Below are 24,337 nucleotides of genomic sequence, written 5' to 3' on the forward strand. Positions count from 1 at the left end.
ATCATGACCTGAGCCGAAGGCAAAGGCTTTAACCCACTGAGCCACCCAGGTGCCCCTGTCAAATAAAAACCTTAAAAAAAAAAAACAAACGGCCACAAATATTTTGTCCTTCCTCCTATCTAGTGGTGGGATTTCTGTGCCCTCCACTTGAATCCAGGTGTGTAGCAGAGTCCAGTGGGATTGTGTGACTCCTGAGTCTTGGTCTTATAGAGCCATGCAGGTTCTGCCTGGTTCTGCTGGAAAGCTTACTCACGTTCACGGAACCCGGCCACCACACTGGAGAAGCCGGAGCCACACGGAAAGGCCCCACGTAGTTGCTTCAGTGACAGTCCCACCCGAGCTCGGACTTCAGGTCACCCCAGTCCCGGTTCCAGGTGTGAGTGAAGGAAACCCCAGATGATTCCAGCATTAGCAGAGGCCCCAGCTGTCACGGAACAATGACAGGCCGTCCTACTGCCCTGTACATGTTTCTGGTCCCTAGAACATGCATCACAAAACAGTTGTTTTCTGCCACTTACACAAACTTTATTGAAGTGCTTTATATACAATAAACAGACAACAACCCAAACAGGATGCAATGATGAGAAATGCCCTTTGAGCTGGGAATTCAACACATTGGCCATGGAAGGCTCCCCCCTTCCTTCCTCTTCTTCTGTTAAGATTTTATCATGCACAGAGCTGGAGGAGGGACTGAGTCCTTCTTGGCAGCCTTGGAAACCTTCCTATGGCGGCTGGGACATTCCTCGGCTCTTCTCACTTCTTCCTGGTGTGGATGTGAGTCTGGTCCTTTTCTCGATGATCTTGAGTGCTCACTTGTCCTTGGAGAACTTGAGCAGTTCTTTGGTGCACTGTTCCTAGGGGGCAAAGCGGCACACCCACTGAATCCCATCCTGCATGACTTGGCGTGCTTGGTGAGGTGCTGGGGGCAGCCGTGCGTCAGCTTGCTCACATTCTTGGTTGTCTTGTGGCCCTTATTAAGACCCATGGCCATGGGGTAGCGCAGAGCCATGGCTGCTTCTCTTCAATGGCTGCTGCGGCAGAAGGGCCCTACTTAGATTTTGAGAACAAGAGTCTTTTCCATAGGCTGGGGCAGCCTCCAGTCGCTGCCTCCACCCCCTCCTCCCCAGCACCCTGCAATGCTGGAGGGTCTTGACAGTTGACACACCCTAACTTTTCTTTTTTTAAAGATTTTATTTATTTATTTGACAGAGAGAGAAAGATCACAAGTAGGCAGAGCAGCAGGCAGAGAGAGAGGGGGAAGCAGGCTCTCTGCTTGGCAGAGAGCCTGACGTGGGGCTCGATCCTGGGACCCTGGGATCATGACCTGAGCCAAAGGCAGAGGCTTTAACCCACTGAGCAACTCAGGAGCCCCGACACACCCTAACTTTTTGTGGAACCTCCTCTGCCACCAATAATCTGTGTCCGTGTTTCATTTTTGTTTTTAAAGATTTTATTTGAGAGAGAGAATGCACATAAGCCAGGGAAGGGGCAGAGAAGCAGAACCCCACTGAGCAAGGAGCCGGATGTGGGGTTCAATCCCAGGACCCCGGGATCATGACCTCAGCCAAAGGCATCCACTTAACCAACTGAGCCACCCAGGTGCCCAGTGTCCATGTTTTATACCAGACAGTCTCCTTCTCCTTTGCATCCTTCAGCCAAGCACAGTGCCTGGTCAGGAGAACCAGCATGTTGAACTGAACACAAGCATTCAGTGAGCACCTAGTCCATGACAAGCGGCACCTGAAGTGTTCTACGATGACTGCAGTGGATTTAAAGCTCCATGAGGTGGGGAACCACACGTAGGAGATGAGGAAATTGAAGCTTGTAAGTGAATTGCTTATTTGAGACCATGCCAGTGATAAGTGATGAAGTGGGAACAGGAACCTGTGTTTCTGTCCCAGAGCCTGTCCTGTTTCACCTGGCAACACAGTGCTTCTGCGTGGGGAGTTCAGGGGAATGAAGCTTGTGGGAGGCTTTCTCACATGTGGGAAAGCCCCTTGGGACACAAGCAGAGCTACTGTGTGGTGGGGAATCTGTTCAGAATCCTCATGGGGCATTTACACTGCTGCTGGGTGTCCAGTTAACAAACATCACCGCCAGAAGGCTGGAGGGCCAGGGACGACCCAGAATGCAGCGCTCAGTCAGACCAAGAGCAGGGCCAGGGCTCAAACCCAGAGCCACCCCCTCTTGTTGTCTGGACACTGACTGGACTTTCCTCATAGCCCACGGGTTAGTGGTTCACATCAGCCATCTAGTCTACCACAGACCAGACAGAATCCTTCACAGTGACTAAAAAAGCGATTTCAGAAAATGACTTTTTTTTCTCCTAAGGCAAGAAACAAAGATCACACAAGATCATTTCCTATTTGTGTCATCTGACAGAAGATACGTTGCTTGTTGGGGAAACAATGAAAAAAACCCAAACTTAGATGAGCACTAAACAATCTCATTCTGAATAAACTGAGATTGCTGAGAAACAAAGACTGACGGGTTAACAGACACAAAAAGAGAGACGCTCACAGGGGCGGAGCAGGGAGAAGAGAGAGGACAGACGACCACTCCGGACTGACGGCAACTGCATAGTGCACGCTGCTGCTTCTTCGGTCCTTACTAGCCTCAAAAATGATGTTCTGAGATTGTCTGGCAGTTTCTTAAAAAGTTAAGCACATGTTTACTGAACGACTGAACAATTCTACTCCGGGGAAATGAAAACATATGACCACACCAAGAATTGGATATGGATGTTCACACCATCACTATTCAGAGTAGGCCCATACCTGAAACAATTTAAATGCTCATCAATTGGCAAATGGATAAACAAAAGGTGTTGTGTCCGCCCAATGGAATCCTCCTCAGCCATAAAAAGGAACAGATTCCTGAACGTGCTACATACAGTATGGCCGTGCCTCAAACATGATGCCATGTGAGAGAAGTCGGACACGAAAGCCTGCCTACTGTGATCCCAGTGACAGCACGACCGCAGAGGAAGCAAACAGGTCAGCAGTTGCCTAGTGTGGGAGTGGGAATGAAGACTTCCTGCACAAGAGAACGTTCTGGGGTGAAGTATTCTAAGACTGGATTGTGGCGATGGCTGCACAGCTGTATAAATTTAGTAAAACTCATCAAACCGTACCTTCATATGGGTGAATTTTTTGGGTATGTAAATTACTTTCCAATAAAGCTATTATTTATTTAAAATTTTATTAATTTGAATGAGAGAGAGAGCGAGCACACAGGGGATGGGGGTTACAGAGGGAGAAACAGACTTCCCGATGAGCAGGGAGTCAGACGCGGGGCTTAATCCCAAGACCCCAAGATCATGACCTGAACCAAAGTCAGATGCTTAATTGACTGAGTCACTCAGGTGTCCCCAATAAAGCTATTAATTTATTGGTTTTTTTTAAAGATTTTATTTGAGAGAGAGAGAGAGTGTGTGAGTACAAGCGGGACAAAGGGAGAGGCAGAGGGAGAGGGAGAAGCAGACTCCCCACTGAGCAAGGAGCCTGTCACAGGGCTCTAGCCCAGGACCCTGAGATCACGACCTGAGCAGAAGGCAGACATTTAACTTACTGAGCCACCCAGGCGCCGCCCCCAACCCCTGCCACCCAAGCTATTTAAAACAAGATATTCTGTATGGCATACAAATCTGGGGTACATATAAATAAGGGTACAAAGGAAAAAAAGGTCACAGTGTTCATCACAAGGGTGACTGAGAATGTGCTAATATTCTAACACCACTCGTGTTATGATCAACTCAGAAAGCCCCAGAATATTAAAATCAGCTTAAAGATAAATTTAATTTTACATAGTAGGCAATGAAGGCGCTGGTTTTACTATTTTCAGAGGCAGCATCCAAACAGAGTTGAGAAATCAGGAGTGCCTGAAGGCGCATCATTTTTTAAAGATTGACTGATTGATTGAGAGAGCAGGGAGAGGGGCAGAGGCAGAGGGAGACAAGCAGACTCCGTGGAGCAGGAAGCCCGGCATGGGGCTCAATCCCAGGGCCCCCGAGATCATGACCTACAAAGAGTAGGCTGCTTAACCAACTGAGCCACCTGGGCGCCCCAAGGCAAATTACATTTTAAGAAAGGCACCGTAGGTGACGTTACGCCCCTCCGAGGCGGTATGGAGAGCTGGGGGTGGGGGGTGGATGAGAGGAGTCCAGGGTGGGAGAATCTATGTAGCAAGATCTGGTTTTCCCGAACAGGACACCCTGGACGGGAGACGATCAAACACTGTCTTTGGATGGAGACAGACCAGATTGCAATCCAGCCCCGCCTCTCACAGAAGCCTTCCGTATTTTCTTGTTTCAGACGGGCTTGCGGCTGCCTACCTGATGGCGGTTCTGAAGATGGGGCGCCCAGAAAGCAAGCACACGCTCTCGCGAGGAGACCCCGCTCCGCTGCCCGCGTCTTCGGGAGCCCTGACAGGGACAGTGCAGGTGCTTTGCAAGGAAGTGCCTCACGTTTCTTTCTGGAGCTTATAACCGGGCACAGTTCTGCAGTACCATTCTGTGTGCAAAAGGAGGAGTAAAGTAACGAGAACACGAGTCCACGCGGCCCTTCCTTCGTGCCGCAGTTATGCCTCAAACATCACATGCAGGACATTTAGACAAAAATGCAAAAGAAAACAGTCCTAAATAAAGTTCTAGTCTCAGTTTGTCTCAACCCAGGGATGCCTCCCTCAGCTGGCTCAACCAGAGCTCCGGTACCCCCTGCTGTAGTCGTTATCGATGTCCACTAGACAGGGACAATGACTCTATCGTGAAAACACATTATAGATTAGCATCAGAAACCTTTCCTTTCTTCCTCCCTTAAAAACGTTTACATCTTTCCTGTAAAGGATTTAAAATAGGGGTGAGCAAAAAAGAAAAAGTAAACTGTCTCTCGAATCCTTACCACTCAGATACGATCTAGTAACATTTTGGTTTCCGTTGTTCCAATCCTTTCCCGTGGGAACACATGCATGTATTCATATATTATGTGTGCCGTGTGTGCCTGGACAGTTGCTCCAAGGTGGCTCGGCTTCTAGCTCTGTCTCTACCATTTACAGCTGTGTGGCTGGGTAACCCGGGGGACGGGAGCCCATTCTGCAGTTCTCCCAAGGGAGGAGTGAATGAAACAGCCAGCGTGCTCGGAGCTGCACGTGGTGTCGGACCAGCGCTCTGCAGTGAGAGTGACTGCCCCAGGGCAGGACGCACATACTCTGAGGTGCCACATCCCCACATGCATGTGCACACACTCACGTGCATGTGTGTCTGTGTCTGCTGAGACGCGTTCAGGCCCGAGTCGTGCAGGCACGTGCCGTTCTGATGTCTAAACACACTAAATGCAACTATTTTTAAGGTAATCAGCTTTTTAAACACAGCAGGTCACGGAAGGGTTCGCACTCACAGATCTACATCAGCATGTTTGGGGCTCCCTGCCATCCCAGCGTGCAGACGCCACGATACATACACTCTCCGTGGCTGACCATTTCAGTGGTTCGCAGGATGGTTTTGAGTTGTGTCATGGGCCCCCTCGTAGACATCACAGAAACAAAAAAGGAAGTCAGTTGAGGATCAGAGAAGCAGCAGTCCACTAGATCAAACCAAGACGATTTTCCATTCCTTTGAACCACAAGTTAGTGAAGTGGCTTATTCGACCTACTCAAGTCTAGTTATGATTTAAATCAGAACTTTTAATTTAATAGCCGCTCAAGGTGAGAAACAGTAACAGCATTTGAATACAAATTTTATTTCACAAAAAGACAACATGATTCCTTCGAGATAAAAATCAGGAACACCTTTAAAGCTTTCATTCCAACCGGGCAGACGCATCACGCCTTCCTGTGCCACCAAGCTCCTCACGCATTCGTGGTGCACCCCCCAAACTCCGGTGGAGGCTTGGGCACCACGGGGCTGCCTGGAGAAAATGCACATGCCGACCCTACTTTCTAATCGCACCTTCCAGTGAGTGCTGGCATTGCGTGGGGAAAGAGGTGAGGTATGTGCAAGCCCAAACTCCAAAGGGTCACAGTGCTTAGCCATCAGATGTAGTCCAGTCCCAAGGGTTAGTCAGGCAGGCCTGGAGGGGGGTGACCAGAGGTCGGGGTGGCACTGATAACCGGCCTGTCCACAAACTCCACGGTGCACAGCTCCGGGCCACTGTCACCGCAGGGTGCGCGCTCTAGCTCCAGCACCACGATGGTGTTGGGGGTTGACGTCACCAAGATGTGCCGTGGCACATACAGAGTCACCTGGGGTCCCCGCGCAGGCCAGTATCGCCCGAGGTTAAAGCCGTTAATCCACACCTGACCCTGGAGAGAGAGAGAGAGAGAACCGTCAGGCCCACCTGCACCCACAGCCCTGGGGGAGTCTGGCTCACGGGGCCAGCAGGAAGCGCCCTCACAAAGGTGCTCTCCAGCCACAGACCAGGCTGACCCAGGCCCACACCAGCCTCCACTCCCGCACCCTGCTGAGAAGACCAGCCAAGCGGCAGGGACTGGAGGGCAGAAAAAAACGAAATGTTGCCCCAAACACCCGTTCCTGCCTCAGGACGACACACATTTGGTTCCTCTGCCTGGGCGGTATTGGACGGTACTGGACAGTGCTGTGGCAGCTTCACCGGGTTTGGAATGTTGTCCTGGGTCCTGGGGGACTGCTGCCCCCCCATAGGCCAGCCCCTCCCTGACTTCTCTGTCCGCAGAGGAGAACTGCTGAGCTGTCCCCCAAGGAGACGCGCTCTAGTCGTTCACTCCCCCTCCCAGAGGCAGGGCTCAGCCATGCTGTCTCTGTGCATGCGATGAGCATGGTCTGCAGCAGCCCAGGAACCCAGGTCCCGAGAGCTATCCTCAAACACGAGGAAGGCCACGCTTGCTCCCAGCTTGCTCTACATGCTGCAAAGTCCATTTCTGTGAGTAGAAGCGCCCTCCCCTATAAAACTGAGAGAACAGAAATGCCTGAAGAATAGGGACCACGTTTGGGTGTGTCTACACAGTCCCCGACGCCTGCATGGGCTAGGGTTTGCTCACAGGGGAAGACTGAACAGGGGCCGAAGAAGTGGAACATTCTATTACAGAGAAAGGAGGGGAGGAGGGGAGATCACACACACACGGACCACATAGAGTTTCTATCCACAGTGGCCCAAATATACTGGGGCGGCTGGCGAAGGCTCAGCCATGCTGTCACGAACTGAGCCCCGGTCCCTGCAGGCTCCACGACCCAGCTGCAGCCGCTCCCCTAGAGCGACTCAGCTGCTCACTTTAGGTATTTTTCAGTCTCCAGGTGTTCCCTTTAGCCTCACTCCCTTTGAATTTCCTCCCCCGGTTCCGGTCTTAGTCCTGCTGCTTCCCGGCTGCCAGGCAGTAGGGCAGGTGACTGGGGACAGCGGGAGGAAGCATCGCTGTCCGGGGGCCAGCACCAGGGGCAGAGCCCAGGGAGCGACTGAGCTCCTTGCCCTACCATAAAACAGATCACATGCCTACAAAGGAGGCCAGTGATTGAAAACCAACTGTCTGTTGAATTAAGTCATTTAGAGAAAGGATGACAGTGTCACAGTTCTCAGAACTCCTCTACCCTTGTTTTTACCTCGGGATATGCTATCTCAATCCTTCCTACCAGGCATGGGCCATGACAGCCTTACCGCGTTCTTATCAGATGAGGATCTGCCGGTGCCTTGTTTTTGCAGTGCCGAGGAGAGCAGCACTTGACTTTGGAGGCTGAGGGGGAGACAGGTTCAGACGGAGAGCAGCAGGAGGGCTGTGAGCAGCATGGGGGCTTCACAGTGTCCTGACGAAAGCCAAGCCCACTCCCAACCCAGTGACAAGGTAGACAATGTGGAGGTCTGATGCCTCCTCTTGCCTGAAATTCCCTTTCGTGAGGATCCAAGGGACTGTCCCTCACATCCCTTGTGCTGAATCGGGCAGGTCCATCTAGAAACCTGGGAACCATTTCCCTAAATCCCCTTTGCCAGAGGGTTTTGGGTTAAAGTTGGTTAAAAGAGGACCCTGTTTGAGACTGGCCCCGTGGGAGGCAAGCTGAGGCCATTGCTCTTGTGGGGGGTGGTCATCTTAGACACAGGGCTGACAGAACTAGGGACATCCACAGGTTCAGCCTGTCCTCGGTCCTCTGCTACATGTCTGGCTCGTCTCCCTAAATGCTGCTCTGCCGACCAATTGTGCAGTAGCCTCACAGGGCAACAGTCCCAAAGACCTCCATGTGAGCTCCTCAAAGTACTACTCTGGCAGCTAGACTTGCTTCAGAAAGGCCCTGGGGCCGGCCTAACCAGCTTGGCAGGGATCTTAGTGCATCTGCCTTTGATTCCTGGCCCCTTTCTGGCTTTCACTCTTCTGGTTCATTCCACATGAGGTCTCACTCCTACTAGGGAATACTCATATCCCCATAGACTGTACTGTGACAGACAGACAAGACCCCAAACTGTGGCTCCTAGTTGCTGATCACAGTTGATACAATTTTTCTCCAACTGGTTCCTTAATTCTGGACACAGCCACCCAGCTGCCCCCCATTTGCTCACCCCCATTCTCCCCCAAATGATCACCTGAGGCCCACTGTGGGCCTTCCATTCCCATACGAACTCTACCTCCTGGCCCACCCAGATGACGCCCCGGTATGTAGAGATCGTGCCTTGCACATCCCCTCTAAGTTTCCCCAAACTCAGGGTTATACCTTTATGGCCTTGGTTAATTCCGGAAAGCTATGAACTTCTTCAGGACAAAATGACCCTCCACTCTGCTCCTAACAGAATGGGCATTACATGAAGTTTAAGGTGGCCTGGTTGCCCTGCCAGGACAGGAATAAAGCATTTGGAAAGAACAAACAAGAAATCTGGTAAGAATCGGACACAGGCCCATAGCTCTGAAGCACCAGGTGGAACAGAACCATCTGCAATGATGGAATGTTCCGGAATGTTCCACCCTGCCCCACACAGCAGCTACATGCACTCGGCAATGGCTACTGAGGGCTCGAAATGTGGCAACTGTGAGAAGGAGCCGGATTTTCGCTTTTCATTAATTCCCATTTAAACCTAAACAGCCACGTGTGAGGAATGGTGAGGTGCCTGGCATTACACTGTCAGACCACAACGTCCGCATGTCTCTCCGCCCTCACGGCTGTCTTCTAGAGAAAGTCATAATGGATGCTGTCTCAGACTCCTGCAGCCTCCTCACAGGTCCCCCGACTGCTTCGTTAGCTCTAGAACTGAGGGTCCCCCCAGCAGCATAATGAAAATCAGATGATTTTTGCTCGTTCTTGCTTCTGACCTCCTCCCAAGGGCCCCAGAGTTCCCAGTGCCTGCTTCCTCCCCGAGCTGTCTGTGCCACTCTCCCCACACCTGGCCACTCAGATCCCCACTGGACTTTCCCCCCACCGTCACCTGGACACACCAAGCTCCTTCCTCTGTGCAGTAACTGTTCCCGCCACCCGGAGGGCTGTTCTCCCAGATCCTAAGCCTTCCAAGCGCAGAGATCTCAACCCTACCAGCGCCTCAGGGACAGGAGCTGTGGTCATCCTCAACTCCCAGCCTTCCAGTCAAGTCACACACTACCCCCTCAGGCTCTTCTTTTTCTTCTAGTTATTGTCATCGTTTCCTATTTGTATCATTTGTTTGATTATTGGCTTATCAGCTATTTCCAGCACAGATTCTATGAAGGAAAAATCTTGGTTCCCTTGCTCACAATGAGACTCTGAGTGCTCAGCAAAGTGATACTCAGTCTATACCTGGAAGCCCCTGTTAGGGAAGACTGGCTGATGATTCTGCCTGAGAACAGATTCTGGGAAGGGGTGACATGAAGTCCTACTGAAAGAATATTCCAGGCTCCTCTGCTCCCAGCTTAACAGTTTGAGAGAATCCTGTTCACTGGAAGAAAAATAAAATATTTGCATTGCTCCTTGATTAGCACTGTGATTTTTAGTTGTAAAAAATTACTTTAAAAGACTCAAATTTGGGGGGCAACTGGGTGGCTCAGGTCATGATCCCAGGGTCCTGGGATCAAAGCCCGTGTTGGGTTCCCTGCTCAGTGGGGAGCCTGCTTCTTCCTCAGCCTCTGCAGCTCCCCTTGCTTGTGCTCTCTTTGTCAAATAATTAAAGCCTTAAAAAAAAAGTCAAATTTTAAAAAATTCAATTTAAAAATATACATACTCTAATTATTTTTCTCTTTAAAAAGTTATGCTGAAATTTGGGGCACTTGGGTGGCTCAGTGGGTTAAGCCTCTGCCTTTGGCTCAGGTCATGATCTCAGGGTCCTAGGATCGAGCCCTGCAGTGGGCTCTCTACTCAGCAGGGAGCCTGTATCCCCCTGCCCCCTGCCTGCCTCTCTGCCTACTTGTGATCTCTGTCTGTCCAAAAAAAAAAAAAAAGTTATGCTGAAATTGTTGGGGGCAGGCAGAGAGTATGCTCATGTTAGTAAAAGCAGACTCTTAATTACAGAGAGCCCTACTGGGGCCCTGTGTTCCTAGAGTGAATACCAATGGCTTCTGGGGCTTCATGGGGCTGTCCCAGCTAAAATAGTTCCTGACAAAGTCTGACTTTCTCTGACCATGGCTTGACCCCTGACAGACTCCCCACTCCGCTATTATCTCAAAGGTGGTAATAGTTCAATAAATGTTAGCTTCCCAGAAATGTGTGACCTGCTTCTTTGTTAATCAAATTGTGTGTCTGTTTTAGATTCTCCAGATAAACACAATCGTCTCCTAAGAACTTAAAGCAAAAATTTCGATGCTGTTTTAAGTCACAGTTTAAAAATTTCAAATGTGCTCTGGTGTTCCTTCAAAAACAAGAAACTGGTTGAACGCTAACTCTGTCAAACTCTGAAAGAAGTCACGGAGACAGCTGGAGGACTTACAGTGGAACAGACCAAGGTTCCATTTCTCAAGGTGAAAAGGTTCTCACCACACCCAATTAATGAGTAATTGCGAAGTTAATTTGGGAGAAACAAAAGAAAAAGAATTTTTTTTAAAAAAAGGTAAAATAAAAATTTTAAAAAAATTAAAAAAAAAAAAAAGGTAAAATAGTGAGGGGGTTGCTTAGATAAGATGGTAAAGAGATATCAATGCGCAGATCTCAGTGCCCAGGAGAAAATGAATTCTCCGCTTCCTTTAGGCCCAGAAGGGTCTGCCGCTGATGCAGCCCACATTCCCTGCTTCCTTCTTGGTCTTGGAGCAATGAATAACCCTATGACCTCCCTGTATTTTATGACAGACGCAACTAGAATTAAAGCCATGAAAACATAAAATGTTACATAAAAGATGATTCATTTCTTCCTTTTTTTCAAACCCCACACATAAATTCCTTTCCTCTCAGCCTCCAAAGTTCCAGAAAGGCTTGATCTTTTTAAGAGCACCTCACCTAACAGTGGGCATCACGCTGCCGCTGCCTCGCAGTTCTGGAACAAAGCTACAAGGGTGAGTGAAAACTGTTGTGTATTTGCTACAAAATAACACATACTCAAAATTGCAGGAGACCCCCCCCCCACTTCAACTCAGAGCCTCTTTGCTCCTGTTTACCCATAATTCTTACAAAGTTGTTACTAAATTTTTAAAACATTTTTACATTGTATTGATTTTTTAAAAAGTAAGCTCTATGCCCAATGTGGGGCTTGAACCCATAACCCCGAGATCAAGAGTTGTATGTTCTATGGAGTGAGCCAGCCAGGCACCCCGTTTTGGTCCCAAGTTAATATCTATCGTTGAAAAGAGGTGTGATTGTCTAGTTTCCCAGCTCATAGGGCTTGTGACTAGGAAACAATGAGTTGGATGGAAATAGTAGACTTTGTCAGGGATAAAAATAACCATAAATCAGGACCCAAAAGTTTAAAAAGCATCTCAGATTCAGAATGAAAGTAGGGTCAACAGGGCTAAGACTCATGGGGCAGGCTACCGAAATGGCCCCAGTTCTCGGCAGCTGTCCCCCATCAAGGGACAGAATCTGTTCCTCCCTCCTGTGAATCTGGCTAGTCTAGTGCCTTGCTCTGGCCAAAGAACATGGAAGAAGCGACTTGTGATTTCTGACTTGGGCCTTAAGAAGTCTTGTAAGTTGGCAGTCTTCCCCTGAACACGGCCGGTCACCACACGAACGAGTCTGGGACAGCTAGCTGGATGATGAGAGAGACACGGCCCAATCTCCTCGGTCACCGCAGTGGACGGACAGCTAACATCCTGTGAGTACAGCCTCCTCGCTGACTAGAAAGGCATGCCCAGCTGAGACCAGCAGAAGAGCGGCCCAGTTGGCCAACACCCCAAATGATGAGCTGAATGAATTGCTGTTTCTTGAAACCAGGAAGGTCTGACAGTTTGTTATAAGGCAAAAGCTAACCAATACACCTCAAGGCACGTTAGTGTGCCACTTTTCAGTAAAGGAAATGAGGTTTATAAACCCGATTTAAAAACAGTAGAGTAATTTTCTAGTATTCAGTTCCTCTTTTACTAAATACTCACCAGATCCTGTCAGGGCTGCCTGGTGGCACGTGTGCCCCTCTTGGGGTTGTTGTAAATGACTAAGTGGGAGGACACACGTGAGCACGCAGCCCAGCAACGTGCAGTGAGCACTCCTAGTCAATGTAGCTGCTGGCGTAACTTCCCACAGTAGGACCCTCGCCCCCGCTCCGGAGTGAGTTCTACTGACTGAGTCCTTTCCCAACAGCTCCAAAGCTGGGACACTTACCCCACTTCTGCATTCCCATTACAAGCACTGAATGCATTAATACTTTTTTTTTTTTTTTGAGAATTGTATTTATTTTGAGCATGAGCTGGGAGAGAGGAAGAGGGAGGGGTAGAGGGAGAGAGAGAATCTCAAGCAGACTTTGTGCTGAGCGCAGGGCTCAATCTCATGACCCTGGATCATGACCTGAGCCAAAATCAAGATGCTTAACCGAATGAGTCGCCCAGGGGCCCCTGAATATATACCTTTAATTTGTACTACAGCCCATCTCCTGATTTGAAGAGCCTTCTCTCTATAGACTCAAGACCCCCAGGTCTTCTATAGGCTATCAGGTCTTGCAACATAGAGAACATTATTTAATTGTATTTTTAAAAAAGATTTTATTTATTTATTTGTCAGAGAAAGAGAGAGAGAGAGAGAGAGAGAGAGAGAGCATGCACAGGCAGACAGAGTGGCAGAGGGAGAAGCAGGCTCCCTGCGGAGCAAGGAGCCTGATGTGGGACTCGATCCCAGGACGCTGGGATCATGACCTGAGCCAAAGGCAGCTGCTTAACCAACTGAGCCACCCAGGCGCCCCTATTTCATTGTATTGAATGGAGCTTTACTTTCTTATTCTTGCTATGTTCCAGACTTGCTGGCCACTTCCTCTTGGAGATTAGATGATTAGTAAGTACTTGAGGCTGAACATGTTTAAAACAGAGCTTCTGGTTGCCGCCAGCACCCCACCTGCCCTGCTCCCACCTTCCCACCTCAGAAACTAACCACACCCTCCCCTCCCATTACACAGGCCCCAAACTCTGGTGTCCTCCTTGACTACTTTCTCTTGAACACCACAGAGGATCCCTCAGCAAACCCTGCCTTTTCTTTTCAGTATGAATCTTGTACTTGTCTTCACCAGCACCCAAGCCCATGGTCCCTTGTAGGATTGCCATACTGGCTTCCCATCAGGAATTCGTGCATCAAGCCTCGCCCTCCTATAATCCATTCCCACTGAGAAGCGAGCTTTAAAAGCCAGTCAGCTCTTTGACTCTCTGCTTAATACCACCACCAGAACGAGGAGAAGCCAAAATCTCTACCTTCTGAGCCAACCCCTCGTCTCCCACACTCTCCCCATTGCTCACAGGATCTTTCTCTCTGGGCCTCCACACACACTGCTCCCTGGCTCTGGAACATTCCTCCTCTGGCTCCTCATGTAGATGACTTGGTCTCATCCTTCAGGCCTCAATGGCCACCTTCTCCAAGAGGCGCCCTTGACCACTCCTTAGGTGGTGGCTTCAAAAGAAGTCCATACATTCTTAACACTTCTCCCTTCAAAAGGCAGAACTTAATTCCTATCCCAACAACTGGGACTGGACTCAATGCTCTCTTTCAACTAACTGGATGTGATAAAGGCTGTGTGACTTCCAAGGCTAGTTTCGGCCTGGCTCTCTCCTTCCTAGATCACTCCCTCTGGGGAAAGCCAGTTGCCATGTCAGGAGGACACTCAAGCAACCTATGGCAAGGCCTGTTGGGGAAGAACTGAGACCCCCTGCCAACAGCCAGCCCCAGCCTGGCAGCGACTATAACTTCATGACAGACCCTGATCCAAAACCACCAGGCCAAGCTGGTCCCAAGTTCCAGACCCAGAGAAACTGTGAGCTTAATAAATGCTTATCATAGTTTTAAGCCACTAAATTTAAGGGTGAAATTTGTTACACAGCAATAGGTAACTATTATGCCATCTAAGATAGCAACAGCTTCACCCCGTACGTGACTTTAAATCCCACTGTCACATTTAATTTCTCCTAATTGTCACCACTATCTGAGATCATAGCATTTACTTATGATGCCTTCCCCAGTAGCAATGTCCTGCCTAGCCTGCTCACATGCTGAAAACCACAGTTTCTGGTACTTTCTACACACTGTTGCCATATTTGATCATATCACTTTGATGCTGAAAATTGCCCCTAGTTCTAGAAAGGTCTCAAGGTAATACCCAAATTCCTTGATACATGAGGCCATGAAGTCACCTTTCCCACTGCACTTGCTATCATTCCCTTCCTGGCTCCTTCTAGGGTGTTTTCTGTGACACCAACCGATGCCCCAGTTCTCTGGACACCAGCTGCATGTCCAACAATTCAATGATGACATCATCTATCTGGAGCTGGGGTCAGATCCCACAGTTAAAAGGGTTCTGACCCACACTTCTGAACTACCAGCTACAAATTGGGGGTTCCCATAACCTCCTCCTCAGGTTCAGTAATTTGCTAGAATGGTGCACAGAAGGCAAGAAAACATTTTACTTACATTTGTCCTCTCTAGGTGTACCTGCCAGCACCTGGATGTGTTCACCCATCCAGAAGTTCTAGAGTTTTTACAGAGCCCATCTCCAGCCCCCAATCCCTACCCTAAGAAGTCAGAGGTTGGGGAGTGGAGCCAAAAGTTCCAATCCTTTGATCACTTGGTGTTTCTGGTGATCAGGCCCCACTGGCACCAGAAAGTCAAATGATGAGGGTATTGAAAATTTCAAAAGCAAGATGCAGAAATAATTTACATAGATGAAGGGATCTTTGTCAGTGCCTTTTTTTTTTTTTAATTTGAGAGAGAGCGAGCAAGAGACCGAGCATAAGCAGGGTGAGCGGCAGAGGGAGAGGGAGACCAGGCTCCCCACTAAGCAGGGACCTGAACCTGGGGCTTGATCCCTGGGCCCTGGATCATGACCTGAGCTGAAGGTAGATGCTTAACTGACTGAGCCACCAAGGGGCCCTGTCAGCCCTTTGTTAAAAATTCTTTTATCTTGTGACTCTTGTGACTTTTTACATCTTGAAAGAGGGAATACTTGCCTTTAAAAAACAAAATTACTTTTAGTCAGTGTTCTATTTGCAACCTTAGCTTTCAAAGTATAATAATTCTGGTTGAGGAAAGGAGGGCGTGACTCTACGCTCTTGCATCCCGCTCTGTTGTCCACCTGAACCCACCCTGAGAGGCTAATATACAGGAAGCCTGCGGCAGATGCTGCTCTGGGACCATGCGCAGCACACGGAGGAGACAGAAAGCGGGGAGACGCGTGGCGCTGGCAGAACACCTCGCTTGAGCGATAGATAGCGCACCGCCCATCTCAGGGAGCTTGTGGTCAGATAAGAGTTCTGTGCAGACCAGACACAGGCCTGTGTCTCCTGGAAAGGGCAAAACATGCCTGACCACTTCCCACCATAATCCCAGTTTGATGGTTGGGCATTTAACCAGAAAGCCACATCTAAATCAGAAGGGATTTTTAAAAAATCTCGAGAATCACCCTTATCAGTGACTTTGTTCACTAAATCAAGGCAGTCTCTTTGTATCAACTAAACAGCACACGCCCAGAGGCTGGGACAGGACCTCCCTGATGGAGGAGGGTAGAGTAGGGTTGGTGCGTCCAGAGGCAGGGTCCAAGGAATGGCTCTGGCTTCAAGTGTCATTTGGTCCCCCCCATCCGCCAAAGTGTTCCTGCTCCCAAAAGTCAGAACTCAGTGCTGTGTGGAGGGGTGGGTTCTGTTCTGCGTCTGCTGATCTTTCAAAACCTCAGGAGCTGGCCTGGGACTTTCCTCAGTAAGAGGGACCACTGTTCACCAGAAAGTAACAGAAAACAGAGGGGCACCTGGGTGTCTCAGTCGATTGGGTGGCTGCCTTTGGCTCAGGCCAAGATCCAAGGGTCCTGGGATGGAGCCCTGCGTCATCTGTTTCTCTCTCTCTCTATGCCCTTTCCTCCGGCTCATGTCCTCTCTCTCTCAAATAAATAAATAAAATCTTAAAAAAAAAAAAAAAAGAAGAACAGAAAACAGTATGCATTGTCTTACGTGTAAGTCCTCTGACCTTTTGACTCACGTAACCCAGGTCCACGAATCCCACGGAAGGGCCTTCTCATCTGCTTTCTTGAGATGTACCTCACACTCCATATAATTCACTCATCTCAAGCATACAATTCAGCGGCTGTGAGAACACCACAGAGCTATGCGTTCGACTTTAGAACATGTACATCACTCCAAGCGGAAACTCTGCACCCGTTAGTATTCACTCTCCATCCTCCCTCCCAACACCCCTCTTTCCCTGCTCCAGGCAACCACGGATTTTTCTGTGTCTGTAGATTTGCCTATTCTGATATTTCATATAAATGGAACCTTTCACATACATGGCTTGTGATTGGTTCCCTTCACTTAACATGCTTTCAAGGTTCATCCATCCATGTTGTAACATATAGGATTACTTCATTTTATGACAAATTTATTTTCCATTACTACACATCTAATAGACTGCTTATTCCCTCATCAGTAGATGGATATTTGAGCTTTTCCACCTGCTGGCTGATTCTGGATCATGCCGCTGTGACCATTTGTGTCCTAGTTTTTGAGGAGACATACACATTTGGTGCGCTTCTGGGGTTCCAAACTTTCTGACACACTTGTCAATATCACGTGTCCATGTGCCTTCCAAACAAAAAGTGCGAAACAGCCATCGGACTGACAAGATGAGCGCAGAGCCCCGGTCTACGCACTTAGCCCAGCTCCTCGTTGGCCTTCCAGGCTCTGTACGCCGCTGCCTGCCTTTCCGCGTGGGCCTGCAGGTCGGACAGACCTGGGGCTCAGGGAGCTGTGCTGCCACCCACTTCTGCTCCTCATGCAAGTTCCCTGGCTCTCTCCAGCCGCTCCTCTGCGGACTGGAGGTAACAACAGGGTATCGTACTACGCCTGCTCTCTTGGCCATGATGCAGCTCCTGTCTCCAAAGTGCCGAGCACCCGTCTGGGTCACGCACTCTCGGGTGGGATGCCTTCAGGACCTGGTGAAGCCCCTCTGACTTCCAGAGATATTCATGCTTTTCCATGTCTGCTGCACCTTGACCTCTACCGTTCTTCCACTTAAAACGCCCTCCCTCACAAAACTCCCTCTGGCTCTGGTGAGGGGTGGTCCATCTGTCAGGTCTGCTTCCGCCCAAGCCACCTTGCTCTCCTCGTGGGTCCTGTCGTGCACAGCTTTTTTCTCTGCTTCGCATCTCCTCAAAGTTCTCTCTCTTAAAGCACAAAACTGGCAGTGTTCGTCCTCTCGTCTGCCTTGGCCCTGCAAGGCCCCTCATCACCAACAGGGCTGCCTGAGGGCCTCTGCTCCTCCCACCTGCTTTCTTCTCCCAGGGGAGGGGGGGGGCAGCCAGGGATGGGGGAGCTCAGCAGCACGGCCACCTGGGCCCCCTCCACCTCAAGCATTTACAGAGCAGCCAGGCCCCAGGAGGCGAGCAGGATGATGAAGAAGCTGAGCACTTTGAAAAATGCCCCTTCTGGAGCTTATGGCCTCGTGGGTGAAACCAAGGGGCTCGTCGAAGTGTGGAGTCTGGGTGGGGCACAGACGGGGGGGGGGGGGGGGCCTGTCCTTTCGCAGACTAAGGGTCTAGGAAGTTTTCTTACAGAAGTTAAGGCTGGTGGTGACAGATGAATAGAGACAGCGGGGTGGGCAGTGTGAGGGAGTGAACAAGCATGAACAAAGGAGATCTACGACACAGCACGCCACCAAGGGGGAAAAGGGGACAAGGAAGGAGCAAGGGAAGAAGAACAAGATCCAGTGAGGGTTTTAGTTTGTTTTGGGGTCTTAGAGACCCCAGATGTCATTTCTTGGCTGCAGCCTGGAAGCTGGCAGAGGAAACTGAAAGGCTGACAAAATGCAGGACAGGAGGCAGGAGAGCAGGATCCTGGCCTGGAGGACGAAGGTGGGGAGGAGATTCAGAGCTTAGACTTCCTCCTAGGGCCACCAGGCAGGAAGTGAGGGTAGAGGCAGAGATAAGTCTGACAGGAAGCTGAGGGAACAAAGGAGTTACACTTGATAGCAGTCAAGGAGGGTGAGTGGGTGGGGGAGGAGTTCGGTGGCTTCGGGGAGGTGAAGGTTAGAAAGACCAGCTGGGGAAGAGGGGAGAGACCAAAGACCGCTGGGCAACTTGGGGGCTTCCAGAGGCTGGAGAGAGTGAGGGGATTGGAGCCCTGATGAGCCCGCTGGAGAGACCCCCTGGCAGTGCTCAGTCACTCGTGAAGGAGTAAAGGCCAATGGTGGACCCACTCAAAACAGAGGATGAACAAGGAGACAGAGTGGAAGGTCAAGGGGACCAGTGGATTGATGGCTTTTCAAAAAGAACAGTGGTGATGTCTAGACTGGATAGGGAAGAACTGTGGCCTTAATGGTGGAAAGTTTCAGATCATCAGTAAGATCCAAGAGCAGGCTGGGGAGATAGGGTTTGGGGGATAGAGACATGTAGCAAGAGATAGGATATCACAGCTTAAAACTCTGGAGGGATGCTCACCAAGACGCAGCACATGCTTGGTCATGAAACAAGTTTCAATAAATTTAAGATCGTGGGACAATCACCACGATTTAATTCTGGGGCATTTCCATCACTCCCAAAACAAACCTTATATCAACCTGCAGTCCCTCTCCATTCCTACCATCAGCCCCAGACAATCATCAACCTCCTTTTTGTTCTCTACAGATTTGCCTTTTTGAACACGCCATATAAATGCAGTCCTACAGCAAATGGTCTTTTATGTCTGGCTTCTTTTACTTAGCATGTTTTTCAGATTCATCCACTTGTAGCTTGTATCAGTAGTCTGTTCTGTTTTACTCGGGACACTATCCCTTTGTACAAATATGCCACATTTTATTGACCCATTCATCGGTTGCTGGACATTTGAATTATATCCAGTTTGGGGTTGTTATGAATTATGCTGCTCTGAATATTTGCATATAAGTCTTTGGGTAGACATAGGTTTTTGTTTCTTTTGGGTATACACCCAGAAGTGGAACTCCTCAGTCCTATGGTAATTGTGTTTAACCTTCGAAGAAACCTCCAAACTGCGTTCCAAAGTGTTTGTACCATTTTATGTTCCCACAAGAGACACAGGAAGGTTCTCATTTCTCTATATCCTCACCAACATTTGTTATTGTCCATCTTTTATTAGTACAGCCATTCCAGTGGGTGTGAAGTCGTATTTCACTGTGGTTTTGATTCGTACTTTTCTAACGATTAATGCCGTTGAGAGCATTACGCATGTACGTATCAGCCATCTGTAATCTCCTTTGGTGAAATTTGCACATTTTTTTTGACTGGGTTGTGTATCTTCCTATTATTGAGTTGTAAGAATTCTTGATGTATTCTAGAAACAAATCCTTTGCTAAACATATGATTTGAAAATATTTTCTCCCAGTCTGTGGCTTGGATTTCCATTTTCTTTCTTTCTTTCTTTTTTTTTTAAAGATTTTATTTATTTATTTGACAGAGAGAGATCACAAGTAGATAGGCAGGCAGAGAGAGAGAGGGAAGCAGGCCTCCCGCCGAGCAGAGAGCCCGATGCGGGACTCGATCCCAGGACCCCGAGATCATGACCTGAGCCGAAGGCAGCGGCCCAACCCACTGAGCCACCCAGGCACCCGGATTTCCATTTTCTTAATGATTTCTTTTGAAGAGCAAACATTTTTAATTTGGGTGAAATTCAATTTATCACTTTTTCCTTCAAGGATCATGCTTTAGGTGTTCAATCTAAAAAGTCTTTTACCTAGCGGTGCCTGGATGGCTCAGTCGTTAGGTGTCATTTAAGTTTAAATGATAGAATGGGGGTGGGCACCTGGGTGGCTCATTCATTAAGCATCTGCCTTCCGCTCAGGTCATGATCCCAGAGTCCTGGGATCAAACCCTGCATCAGGCTCCCTCCTCAGCAGGAAGCCTGCTTCTCCCTCTCTCACTCCCCCTTCTTGTGTTCCCTCTCTCCCTGTCTCTCTCTCTGTCAAATCAATAAATAAAATCTTTAAAAAAAAAAAAGTCTTCGCCTAATTGAAGGTCATAAAGACTTTCTTCCTTCTTTTAGAAGAGTTTTATAGAGGAATTAAATTAGAAATCAATAAAAATAAGATATGTTGAAAAGACAAACTCAAATATATAGAAATCATATAACACATTTCTAAATAATCTATGAGCTTATTTTTTTGGAGAGAGAGAGAGAGAGGATGGGGAAAGGGGAGGGAGAGAGAGAGAATCTTAGGCAGGCTCGATACCCAGTGCAGACCCTGAGATCATGACCTGACCCAAAATCAAGGGCTGATGTTTAACTGACTGAACCCCCAGAAGCCCCCAAAAGGCATTCCTGAAACAAATGTGCGTATCTTTTACTCTCTTCTCTTCCAGCGATTTACCTACTTTTCTCCTCTTCTCCTTCAGGGTCAAAATCTCAGAAAGAATGTTTATATTCAAGTCTCACATTTATGCTCACAAGGTTGTCTCTTCACCTGACACTCCTCAGCATCAGGTAATGCAGCCCGCGGGTGCTCTGCTCCACTGGCGTCACTTCCAGTGAGCTCCATGTCACTAAATCCAGGAGAAGAGCTTTGGTCTTCCTCTTACACATCCCCTCAGCAGCGCAAATGCCAGTTTTCCTCCTCACTCTCTGCCCGCCACCTATGTGCCTCTTCTCTTCCTTCTGCAACCTTTCTCCTTAGAGGATCTCCTCTGTCCCATGTCTTCAACGACCATCCCACACAGATGACCTGATACATATATTCCCAGCCCAGAGTTCTCCCCCGACTTTTCCATCCACAGACCCCAGATCCTGCCTCCAATATCTTCTCTCCACTGTTCTCAAAGGCCTCTCAAACTCAATCTGTCCAAATCCAACTCACAATCTCCCCTCTCCTAGTCCATGTTTTCTTCTGAAATTTCTTTCAGTAAATGGTACCATCTGCCCAGTCACCATCCTGGGACCTAAGAGTCATCCAGGATACGTCCTTCTCTTTAAACCCCAATATCCAACCCATCATTACATCTCATCGATTAAACTTCACACATCTCTTAGATAGTTTACATCATCCCCATCTTGGCTCCACCACCGTAGTCTCTCACTGAGACTATGGCCCAGCCACCTAGATAGCTTCCCCAGATCCACAGGTACCCTCACCCAACCCTCTCTGCACCCTGGGATCAGAGAGGTTTGTCCCATCATAATCATGTTATGGCACCGTTGCGCCCTCCTGCTTCAAAGGCTCTCAACACAAAGACAAAACTTTAATGTGGTTTAATTGGCCTATTCCAATCTCATCTCTACCCACTTTCTAGTCTCTTCTCTGAAACACACTCCACACCCAAACCCTGTGTTTGGGTCCTTTACCAGTTCTTCATGCTCCTCATTTCCCCTCTAACCACATGGCCTTTGCACATGCTATCTCTTCTGCCTGGAACATGTTTCCCTCCCCCTTTTGCCACATTAACTTTTTCTTATCTTTCATATCTCTGTCAAGCTTCACTCCCACAGGGAAGCCTATACCAACCTCCCCGACAAGGTCAAATGCCCCAATTATTATCAACTCCCACATTTCTTTTTAGCAATCACTGCAGGTGTAGTCTTCCCATTTAATTTGGGTGATCATATGATTTGGGTCTGTCTCCTCAACCAGTGTGTAAGTTCCATGAGGGCAAATCTCATAGTTGGTTTTGTTCATCATTGTCTCCTTAGTACCTGGCACAAACCTTGGACCCATAGTGGCCACTGGAAAATACTTGCTGAATGAATAACTAAGTCACAGTAACGTCACCCAGGATGAAAATAGGACTGAAGGAAGTCATGTGAACATCTTCAGAGAATAAAATGGGGGAGGGTGACCAGGCAGTAAAATGGCCAAGGAAGAGCTAAGGATCATGGAGACGCCCCCAGGGTGGACGCCCCCACGGGGCAGGGCTGCATGAAGGTGGGGTGTTGCGGGGGTACAGAGGCAGACATGGACAAAAGAAAAACAAGTTCTCCCAGTGATCCACTCTTTTGCCTGGACCAACTTTTCAAGAGAAAGAGAAAGTGTCCCTCATAAGCAGTATCCCAAGGAGCTACACCTTTTCTTAGAGGAAGCAGGGAAGCCATTGTTTGCTCAAGGAAGCTGTCAGTCAGTGAGAATGGGGCAGATGGTACACATTTAAGCTGGCCATTGAGTCTCTGAAGATTGGCCAACGTCCCCCTACTGAGGAGTGAGTAAACACAGGAATCTGTCACAAAGCATCTCATTAGCAGCTCTTTTTGACTCTTTATTGCTTTTCACGAAGACACGAAGACACGTACCTTGGTCCATCCAGGAAACTGGATAAAGGTGTCCTGGGGCAAGTCTGGGATCCCGCTGGGAATGGAGAAGTTCCCCACATAAAAGGCTGGCAGAGTGTAGTTAGATGAGGTGTGGGCCAAGGCTTTCTCATGGTGGCGCTTGTTGTAGCCATTCCAGTCCTGCAGGGGTCTGCGTACCGCATCCTCGGTGTCCAGTGGGAAGATCATCCAGTCCGTGAGGATTTTGGAACCGAGGGTCAGGTTAGAAACAAGACCCTGTAAAGGAGAGAAAGAGCAAGGAGCTGCGGAGGGAAGCAAAAGGCTTCAAGTGTCTCTGTGTCCCTGCCCTGAATCCTTGGGGAGAGCACACTGGGATATGAAACACCAACAGTAAGTGAGACTCAAACCATGTGTACATCAAAGTGATGTCGGGCTGGAGGCCAGAGCTCCTGACCCCATGCCCCCAGTCTTCAGAGTCACTGCTGAATGGACGGGATGATGGAATCTGAGGCATGGGAGAATGAACACAATCAGGAATGCAGAAGAACACTTAGTCACTGTAACGGGGATTGGAGGGACAGACTCCGTCCCTTCATATAACCAGGAGCAAGTCCTGGCATTGAGCTCCTCAGCAGCCCTCAGGGGATGATCACCCCTGAGTCCATGCACCCACTGTGGGACTCAGGGAGCTGACATAAATGAGGACACTGGTACCTGTGAGAGGGGAGAAAGGGAGCGATGATGATGGCGAACAGTTGTGCCATTCGCCCAGCGGGGCCAGCAGGCCAGGGGTCCACGGAACCGGCCACCTCATCGAAGCCTATGCCCAAGGCTCAGCTAGCTTCCTCTTCCCCGCCTGTCATGTGGCAAACTTCTCCCTTCCCTGTAGGATCCCAAATCTGTCCAGGACAACTCTCAGTACTGAGCCTCAACTGCCCACTTAGTGACTCAACAAACATGAACCAGACAGAGGTGTGCCGGGCTCTTTGCTGGGCACTGGGGACCCAGCGACGACACAAGAATGCCTGTCACAGCATGTGTCAACATGGCCTGTGACAGCCAAGCAGGAAGGCCACTAACTACAGCCGGAGCACAAGGACTTGGAGGTAAAGATTGCCCTGTGTGGCCATTCTCTAAGAGAGAAACTGCCTGCTACAGGGCTGCCGACGAGAGGGTCCGGAAACAGCCCTATACACTGGTTCTGCCCTAGAGGGGGTGGTACCGTCAGTCCTCGGATGCGGGCCTTCTCTCCGCTAGCAGACGGTGAGCCACCTGCGGGGAAGCCTACGTCTCGACACCTCCGCAGCCCCCTGAGCACCTCGTACGAGCTTAACAAATGTCAGCTGAACGACGCTCTTAAAAATGTTGCCCAAGGAACAACATCTGGGCTAGGGCTAGACAACTGGACACAGGGTAACCAGCAGGGGTGAGAGGCCGTGCACTGAGGGAAAAGGCTTTCTACAATTCAAGGCTTTGTCACGGATCGTCCACACCCAGAACATGGAGAGGACCAAACGCCGGGCTGGCTTCATCGGCGCCCGAGTGCCTTTAGAAAGCGAGCTGGGTTTGTTCAGCAAAGGAGCAGTGAGGTGGAGTAGCTTCTTCCTTCTGCTTCTCTCTA

At 49.2% G+C, this 24,337-nt stretch overlaps 1 protein-coding gene and 1 pseudogene across 1 annotated transcript in view; both read right to left on the reverse strand.

The window, feature by feature from the left end:
* Positions 1-666: 666 nt before the first annotated feature.
* LOC123940667 lies at positions 667-1,078 on the reverse strand (annotated as a pseudogene).
* A 4,580-nt stretch (positions 1,079-5,658) lies between these two features.
* GLB1 (galactosidase beta 1) overlaps positions 5,659-24,337 on the reverse strand; it is an 80,647-nt gene continuing 61,968 nt past the window's right edge. The window contains exons 15-16 of the mRNA XM_046001745.1: positions 22,738-22,992; positions 5,659-6,297 (exon numbers count right to left, since the gene is read on the reverse strand). Coding sequence (XP_045857701.1) covers positions 6,052-6,297; positions 22,738-22,992 — 501 coding nt within the window. The 3' untranslated portion in view covers positions 5,659-6,051. The remainder of the gene's footprint in view (positions 6,298-22,737; positions 22,993-24,337) is intronic.

Source organism: Meles meles, chromosome 4, assembly GCF_922984935.1.
Source record: "Meles meles chromosome 4, mMelMel3.1 paternal haplotype, whole genome shotgun sequence".
In the NCBI taxonomy this organism is placed as follows: domain Eukaryota; kingdom Metazoa; phylum Chordata; class Mammalia; order Carnivora; family Mustelidae; genus Meles; species Meles meles.